We start from the raw sequence: 9,820 nt of genomic DNA on the forward strand, positions 1-9,820 counted from the left end.
AACTGACTTTTAAAAAATGTAATAATTAAAATTTAGTATATTTATTTTATTAGATTTCATATATATACTACTGGTTATTTCTTTTCATATATTTCAAAAGTCCTTAATTTCTATCTCATATATTTTAGGAGTGTTTAATTTCTATTCATATATTTTTAGAAGTTCTTAATTTGATTAAATAATATTTTTTTTTTTAAAGATGAAACAATAATTTTGTCTATTACGAAGACTTTAAATGAAGGGTAAAAAGTTCAAATCACTTTTCTAAAGCCTTCACCCTTTTAATATATTATAGATAGAATATAGATATAGATTATAGATATATATAAATATAGATTATAGATTATAGATATATATTATACATTATAGATATAGATATAGTTATAGATTATAGATTATAGATATAGACTATAGATTAATTTAACATAATTTTAGTTATCATTTTTTTTTCGTAAAATTTGTTTATTTAAACATATTAAATCATATTAATTCAATACAATTTTAATTATAATTTCATTTGTCAAATACAAAATATTTATACACAAAAAAAAAAATCTAAAATCCTAACTGCATCAGAACACGAAAGCCACGTGTACGAAGGTGACTTTATTTATCAACGAGGTTTCAATGATTTGCTTCCTTTAGCCAGAAAAGAAACAGATCAAAAAAGAGATCGAAATCCTTCGAAGTTTATCAGATCCAAAATCCGATCGATCGAACAATGTCGACTTTCAGTGGTGATGAAACTGCTCCCTTCTTCGGTTTCCTCGGGGCTGCTGCGGCCCTCGTATTCTCATGTAACTTCTCAATCTCCCTAAAATAGATCTGCATCTTTTTTTCGATAATCGTGTGGTCCAGGTTAACTCGTACGCACCTCGATTAGTTCAACGCGATACCTGCACCAGTAACTATGTATCATATATATTATAGATCTAATTTTCATTTTTTTAATAACGGTGTTCGGATCAGTTTTCGCGCAATACCTGGCACGTCACACTAACAATAGGTACCGGATAACTCTTGCAGTTACAGGTCTAATTTTCTGTTTTTTTTTTAAATGACCGTGGTGTCTAGCCCGTTTGTGTGCACCTTCACTAATTTCACAGGATACTTGCTATCAACTCTGCATCACCTATATTATAGGTGTGCACGTTGACTAATTTCATGGGATACTGGCTACCAACTCTGCATCATGTATATTATAGGTCTAATCTTCTTTTTTGGATAACCGTGGTGTCCAGCTTGTATGTCATGAGATACCTGTCACCTTCCACTACCAACATGTACTAGTTAACTCTGCATCAGATATCTGTAAGCTAACAGGTATCAGGTAACTCTGCATCATATATGCTATAGATCTAATTTTTCATTTTATTGAACAATTTTGTAGGCATGGGAGCAGCGTATGGAACAGCAAAGAGTGGTGTAGGAGTGGCGTCTATGGGAGTGATGAGACCGGAATTGGTGATGAAATCAATTGTTCCAGTGGTTATGGCTGGTGTGTTGGGTATTTATGGATTGATTATTGCTGTTATTATCAGTACTGGTATTAATCCCAAAACGAAGTCGTATTACCTGTTTGATGGATATGCTCATCTCTCTTCTGGTCTTGCTTGTGGTCTTGCTGGTCTTTCTGCTGGAATGGCTATTGGCATTGTTGGTGATGCCGGTGTTAGGTATTCATTCCTTCTATTTTGTTTTTTGTTGCTTAGTTTTCCTATTGTTACTTCATGTTAATGCCTGTACTTGGATCTGAGAGATCATATGAATTTTATAATTAGCAGTATAAATTTTCTTGAGCCGAGTGTCTATTGGAAACAACCTCTCCACCTCTTTTGAGGTAGTGGTATGGACTGCGTACACTATACCCTCCCCAGATCCCACTATGTGGGAATATACTGGGTTTGTTGTTGTTGTTGTTAGTAGTAGTAGTATAAATTTTAGAATTATGCTAAAGTCGTTTATTAGTTACTGCTCTTGTGTTTAACTGTTAGAATAAGATTAAGATTCGCCTGTATAGTTATGTCTTTTACCAAAGGTTGCAATGTTGTATCTTGATGGAGACACTTGCTATGTATGCTCACTAGGTTGTGTCTTTCCAGTAAGAAGTTGGAAGCATGAAAATGAGAAAAATGTGAATGTTTGTTTTGAGCTAGTTAACCATGTGAATAGGAAGGCATTTTAAATAATTTTTGCTAAGGTCAAAAATTGTAGTTCTAGTTAGGTTTTGTCACACCCCAAATCCACGTGACCGTCACCTGGAGCTCTATCTAACCCGAGTGAACCAATCCATATGAAATAACTCATCTATGACTTCAAAATAAAATACCATCATTTGTGAAATTAAAATCAAATCATGAACACGTTCTTTGAAATCGACAACCTTTCATTTAAAAGAAAATGCACAATGTAAAGAGTTTCATTCATGCATGCCATATGAGTTACCATGAAATTATAACCCCAAAATAGTAATTATTTTTTCTATGGGATCTCTATGATGTGGAATAAAATAGTCAACTGATGCATGCCTCGGTGATGCAAAAAAGTAGTATAATGATTCTCCACGAAAGCAATTGCAGCGTCTCGTCATAAGTATTAAAGGAAATGCAGAGTTGTCTATCCATGATGCTGGGTGCACAGGCCCCAGTCCCTGGAAACAAAAATGAGAATTTGATCAATGGCCCTAAGCTCACATGCCTATTATGCATCGTAAACTGTTCACAAGAAGTGAGGCAGGGCCAAAAGAATACATGCATAACAATTGACATAAGAACACCGAAGGGTGTGGTTTAGTGGTCAATGAAGTGGGTTGAGAACAATGAGGTCTCAGGTTCAAATCCCAATAGTGACAAAAACACTTGGTGATTTCTTCCCATTTGTCATAGCCTTGGTCAGAGTTATTTGGTACATGTTTGTGGGAGGTGGCAGGCATGGGCGAATCTACATGTAGTTTAGGGGGTTCATCCGGACCCCCTTCGTCGGGAAATTATACTGTATATGTAGGATCAAAATTTTGATTTACGATATATATGTTAAGTACTGACCCCCCTTGACACAAGACTAAAGCTTGGTTCAGTGGTGAAGGGGTGCAAAATTACTCAATTCGTGTGAGTTCGAGTTTGGATAACACCGGTTTTTTCAATCTTTTATATTAACTTTTGAATTAAATAAATCCTAGTTACTTTCTTGCTCTCTTACGTTCTATCGCCCTTTTATTTTCTCTTCTCTCTCACTTTTCCTATCCCCTTTTGTTTTCGCTTCTCTCACTTTCATGGTTACTAATTGGCAAAATGATCTTCTGGACCCTTGTACCATGTTGGTTTTGTAAGTTAGATACTTCTATTTACATGTTTGTTATCTGGACCCCTGAACCCACTAAAAAACATTTTAAACCCTTTTTTGGTGAGTGTAACACACTTTCCCTACGTCATCTGCCACGTCATTTATTTTTTTTTTAAAAAATAAAAAAAATAAAAAAGTAAAAAAATAATTTTTTTAATAAGGTATTACATTAAATTTCAAGTCATTTTTAAAATGCTAAATAACTAATTAAATATTAAAATTAATTTAATTAAATAAGAAAAATTTATAATTGTAGAAAAATTTGCATAATCATGTTTTTATTTTTGCTCACAAATTAAACATCAAATTCATTCCAAATAATTAAAATTCTTCTCCAACTAATTTAAATTTTTAACTATAAATTCATATATATAAACATAATAAATTTTCGATTTTTAAATTTGAATATCTTTAAAAAATTCACAAAAATTTTAATTTTTTTCAAGCGAAATTCACTAATTTTTTTCAATATTCACTATCACTCACTTTCAATTCAAATTTAAATTTTAATCCCCCCAAAAAAAATTTCAAATTTAAATTTTTATTCAAAAAAAAATGAAAAGAATTGAATTGAGGGAAAATTAAAATAAAAAGTGAAGGTGGTGGTGGTGGTGGTGGTGGTGGTGGGGAGGGGCTGGACAAGTCTGGTGAGGTGTGGGGGGGTGGGGTGGAGGGGCGGGGGGTGGGATGGGGCTGGTAGGGGGAGGAAAAAAAATATTTTTATTTTTTAAAAATTTTTAAAAATATTTTTAAATTTTAAGAATATGGTGGAAAAAAAAGGACCCTTTTTTTTAATTTTAATATATATATATATATTTTTTAATTATTTAAATTGGCCAAAAATTGACCCCCACTCGCACCCCAGGCGAGTGGCTACTCTCTCTTTGTCCTAGTCACCATTTCAATGCCACATAGGCAAGGTCAACGGTTAAAGGGGACAAAATGTTGCTTTTTAATTGGTTCAAGGGTCCAGATGACAAACATGTAAGTAGAAGTGTCCAACTTACAAAACCGACATAGTACAGGTGTCCAGAAGGTCATTTTGCCTTACTAATTTGATGGTTGACTTCTTTCTCTATTTTTTCACAAAATTATACTACATACTTTTGTTTGTTGATTATCTATTTTGACTGATTTAAAATAGCTTACATCTTTTCTCCTTTAAAAAAAAAAAATAGTATTAGTTTTGTCATGGTAATGTATAAACAATTTAAACGTAAAGTACAATTCTGGTAACTTATTGTACTTTTTATGTAGTTTCTAAATATTTAAATTATTTTTAAAAGGTTTAACGATTGTACGTATGAATGCACAATCAAAATAAAAAAAATTTTACTTTCCCGTTTTGTTGTTCATGTTGAGGTAGAGTTGACTTTGTCTAGCTCGCTCAAATCAAATCCGACCCGCTTATATCCGGCCCGACCCGCTTATTTTTGAGGTCCTGTTAACGTGCTTAGTTATTTTTTTGAACCCCCTTAATAGAAATCCTGGCACCGCCATTGGTGGCAGGTATCCAATAGAATGAGTCAAGGTGCGTGAAAGCTTGCATGGGCACCACGTTATTAGAAAAAGCAATTGACGTAGGTAGAAGCATTTATATCAATTAACAATTTTGACGAAGAAATTGTACAATAATGGAAAGCGGATTTCAAAGTCTTTCTCTAACATCAAGCTTCTATAAAAATAAGCGAGACTTTCTTTTAACCAGGAGCACTATACCTACACCGATAATGAGAACGACTCTAGGTGGCCAGCCTAGCTCAAGTACTTGTACGGTACATCAAACTTCTCTACGGTACAGTAAGTTGGTATTGAAGGGAAAAATATTTTGACAAGATATGTTCATAACTTATTGAGACCTTTTGTGGAAGTAGATGATTAGCAAGATATAAAATGACTTTCCCGAATCACTGTAATGCAACTCTTTATTATAAACAGATCAAATCGAATTAATTTATGCAGTACTCAAGTGTCAAATTAACTAATAGAATAGGCGAAAAGCGGTGAGTAAGTGCTTTCTATTACTCCTTTGTTCAGGTTGTGTGCATAAAGCATAATTTTGATCCACTTGTGCAGCTCTTTTGGAGTTCTGGTCCTCACAAGAAAGCATATAAGATTTGAGGTGTCTTTTAATATAAATGCAAATGCCAATGATCATCTATATGAATATCATGAAGTCTTGGTGCTTGAAAGCACTAAGCTCTTACATGTAAATAGCATTAGGAACCTTGGCATTGTGTTCATGACCAGAGCTGAAAGTTGTTGCCAAGACAGACCAGGGTTGAAAGTTGTTGCCGAGACTACCTTTCTTCATTATCTGTGATGTTTAGCAAGTACTTAAAGCAGCTTTATTTCTTCTGGGTGCCATACTCCATGGACTACTCTGTGTATCCTTTTACAGATGGTGCATTATCTCCTTTACCTACATTCATATGTCAGCATTAACTCTAATAAATTATCTGGCGCTTCAGCTGAATAAAATATTGCCATTAGAGTGAGAAATTCGAGTATAAGATAGATCATAATTAACATTTTGGAGAGATATGGTTTAAATTAAAGGAAGTCTAATTGGTCTATATAGTTAAAGAAAAGGAGGAAAACAGAAGCCCGTCTGGAATAAGTGTACTGCCAACATTTGGGACCATTTTCTCTCTTGCAGAGTTGTTAAAGGTCCTGTTCCTCATTTTTTGCCATGTGATTGGTTGTAGTGATATTCACTTTCTTATATTTGGCCTCAATAAAGAATGTAGTTTTTAATTAGCCAAGACAATCTAGAAATCTTATATAATAATCTCTTTTGCATCGTGTGATGCAGCTTTATGGTTGGATGTGATCTAGTGGCTCCTATGATTTTCTGATTTAGTTTTCCCTCTTCTTACAGAAGTTGTTGCCTTTGGTTTAGGCGCAAGCACTACCCTTAATCCATTTAATTTTCTTGAATTTCCAACTTCAACATGCTCTAAAGATAAAAGTGTTAACATAAACGACACCGGTTGAATGTCATGATGACTATGGAAGACTTTCTCCTAATAAGTGAAGGGAAGCAGAAAAAAAAACAGATAAATATTTTTGCATTTAAAAGCCAGATGATTGTTAGGACTTATTGTTTCCTTCAAAATTTTGCAATTTTAGCTATGGGCTTTCCAAACGTGAAACTGGGCTGGAAAGAAGACTGATCCCAAAACGTTGTTTCTGTGCACTTGATAAAGGTGCAACACGTTACCATATTACAACATTACCTGGGGTCTGCCGTCCATGTTGCCTTTATTGTCCTCTCTGATTTCTTTGCCATATTTTGTTTACGTTTTGTCAAACTTTTTTGCTTGATTTTCCTTCACAATGATTAACTGTTGTATAAAATGGCGAAGCCAAATTGTTCAAGGTCAATGGTGCCTTTTTCTTTGTGTGTCTTTATTTAGCTTACCAACATTATTTGGGAGAAATTAAACCACCAGTGAGTCATTTTTAGGGGATACTGCAGCTTAATATTGTATGGTAGTTTTCTTCTGCTTTAGTGTGCTATTATTTGCATCACATAACTCAAGAATATTTTCTGAACTGTTTTTGTTTTATAGGGCTAATGCTCAACAGCCTAAGCTTTTCGTTGGGATGATCCTCATTCTCATTTTTGCTGAAGCTTTGGCTCTTTATGGGCTTATTGTTGGCATTATATTGTCTTCCCGAGCTGGGCAATCCAGAGCAGAGTGAAGTTGGCTTATCAACTCTATTCTTACTATGGTGTACGTGCAACTTTCAGAAAACTCTGCTTAGGCTTGATCCTTGCTAAAGTCGAAAAGCTACATATTTCTACGTTTGTTATGATGGCTGCTATGTGCTGTTTGTAGAAGTAGGGAGTATTTATCTACTTAATAATAGCTTAAGAAGCTGTCTTATTTGATTTTGATCACCATTTGTTGTATTTTGCAATTTGCTCTGATTGAACAGTGTTGTGCATGTATTATTTTTTGCTATAATTTAACATTGACGATATGCAACATATATGACACTCCCCTTCAATATATCTGAGAAAATTCTTTTGGGTGCTGCCACTTGGAAGTGCAGATATAATTCATGTATATTTGAGCTGCTATTTAAGTTGCACCAAAGTCATCTTATGCTCATCTTTTTTATGATGCATTGATTATATGAGTCACCATTATCTGCTCCGGGCGAATTTGTTGCTGTGCAACTTGCAGAATTAGGGTTATATGAGTCCTCTATACCCCATTTTGAGTTCACTATTTAGGGTTCTCCAACATTGAGATACAATAAGCAACGACAATATACATAGTGTAATCTCACTAGTGAGTGAGGTATAGGGAGGGTGGTGTGTCTGCAGCTAGTGCAGGCTGGTTGTTTCTGGTTGGCTTGGCTCAAGTAAACATAGAGATCCCATAAAAAAATGTAAAATTTAAAGCTACTTATGATTGCGTCTGTTTGCACTTGTATCTTGATTCTTGAAAGAATTAAGAATGCAATTCCAGTGCGTAAATCTGTACTGTGCTATCAGATCTTTGGTTTCTTCTTCCTTTGCATCTCTACTTGGTAAAATTTCTACTTAATGACCAGAAAAAGGAAGGGGGGTAACACAACTTCATTTGTAACATAATTGATTCAACTCGATATAATATTGATTTCAAAACAATGATTTTTTGAATTTGATTTTTATCAATTATTACAAAGAGTATGGCTTTCCAAATGACATCATAATCTAATGATATCAGTAAGCCGAGTGGATTAGATGTGTGTTCATCATTTTATTTTTTTACTTGTCTTTTTCTCTTTTCCTTCTCTAATCTCCATATGCCATGTGTAATAAAAGAAAATATAATTACCTTACTGATTTTTTATTTTTGGATATATTTAACTGATTGTTTACGCCATTTTGGGCCATCGTCTTTCTTTATTTTTCTCCAATTATAAAATGTATATTGCCTTACAATTTATTCTTCTTTGTTTGTGTGTTCTATATTTTGTCCGCTTCAATCAACTCGTGATAATCGTTCCAATAATTGCTGCAATTATGAGGTTCTTATTGTTTTGTTTTACTTCGTTTTTTTAAGTGGAGCCACAAAACTTAAGATCTTCATATATAGTAGTATTTATTAAGTTGAAAAATAAGTATTTTGGAGTTATAATTGAAAATAAGTATGAAAGTTATTGGGTTTGAGCATAATTTAATTTGAAAGAAAAGTTGTATTTTTATAAAGGAAAATCAAAATCATTATCTCATCTGAGATACTTTTTATAATGATATTGTATCGTCTTATATAATTGTTGTTTTATCTTTTTTGACACTCATTAAGAGAACAATAAATATAAGATACATTTTACTAAATTATCTCTATTTATTAGTACTACTTTTTAATGGAAACATATAAAAAAAAATTGAATTTCTAAAATAACACGATTGTTTTGAGACAATTTTTTTTGAGATAAAGGATAAAATGGTTTGCAAGTAACTCAATACAAAATAAAATATTACAATGTTTCCTATCAATCCTCACATCTTAACTTTTGCCAAATGTCAATTCTCATTTGCATAATATTGCTGCAATATTGTTTTCCCAATCATAGATAATAAAAGTAATGAAAAGAATACAAGAAGGTAATACATTTTTTTTATATTGAATGAATGTCCTTTTATGAAGAAAAATAACTTATCCTTTTCTTAATTGATTCATTTGGTTTTGTTCATCTTACATCATGCAATATATTTGATGTCCAACGACAGAAAAAACTTTGTTTCCCCCCCTTACATTTAAATATCTTATCACTTCTTCCACTTCTGATTGTGTATTTATAATTAAAAATCAGACAGATAAGATAAGAGTACTACATTAAGGCATGGCCTAAACAATTTTTTATTCTTAAATATTAATAGGGAAAAAGTTCAAAAATTGCCCATCTACTATTCAAATTGCTCAATTATATCACCCTATACACTTTTTGATCTATACATGTCTTTGACGTTAGTAAATTGTTCCATATTTTTCTCTGACTATAAATATATCTCCCGTGTGAAAAGGGTGGACTCCATGTAACCAAATGTTTCATGAAAAAATAATAATTAAATTTATCCATCAACTTTTGATTATAATTCAAGATTATCATGATGTTGAAATTCCGATAAAAGCCAAATTAAAGGCAAAACACGATTTTTTTTTCCTAGTGTAGGATATAAAACCAAAGTTTAATCAGAGATAAAGTTGCTCAATCACGCATAGTATCGAGGCAAATTGGACCCTTTTTCCTTTTTAATATAACTGCACGGTTATATATATATATATATATATATATATATATATATATATTAAAATTTAAATGAATTTAAGCTATATATACTTTAGGTGTTTATACTATCGGTTACTATTACTTTTCATGTCTACTAATTAAAGTTTATCATAAAATATTCATATGTGACCACCTCATAAGTCATTTTGTTGTGTAATTATTTTTACATTATCGGTGCATACAC

General features: G+C 32.6%; 1 protein-coding gene across 2 annotated transcripts; it reads left to right on the plus strand.

Annotated features, from left to right (window-relative positions):
• The first annotated feature begins 528 nt into the window (after window positions 1-528).
• LOC107840485 (V-type proton ATPase subunit c1) lies at window positions 529-7,391 on the plus strand. 2 transcript variants are annotated; one of them, XM_016684363.2, is made up of 3 exons: window positions 529-797; window positions 1,391-1,676; window positions 6,918-7,391. In XM_016684363.2, exons 1-3 carry the CDS (start codon window positions 722-724, stop codon window positions 7,048-7,050), a joined length of 495 nt encoding a protein of 164 aa, XP_016539849.1. In that variant the 5' UTR covers window positions 529-721; the 3' UTR covers window positions 7,051-7,391. The 2 variants fall into 2 exon arrangements, with proteins under 2 accessions (XP_016539849.1, XP_047251138.1); XM_047395182.1 differs by lacking the exon at window positions 6,918-7,391 and adding an exon at window positions 6,475-6,637 and having other exon boundaries at window positions 619-797.
• The last annotated feature ends 2,429 nt before the right edge of the window (window positions 7,392-9,820 follow it).

Source organism: Capsicum annuum, chromosome 8 (genome assembly GCF_002878395.1).
Source record: "Capsicum annuum cultivar UCD-10X-F1 chromosome 8, UCD10Xv1.1, whole genome shotgun sequence".
Taxonomy (NCBI): domain Eukaryota; kingdom Viridiplantae; phylum Streptophyta; class Magnoliopsida; order Solanales; family Solanaceae; genus Capsicum; species Capsicum annuum.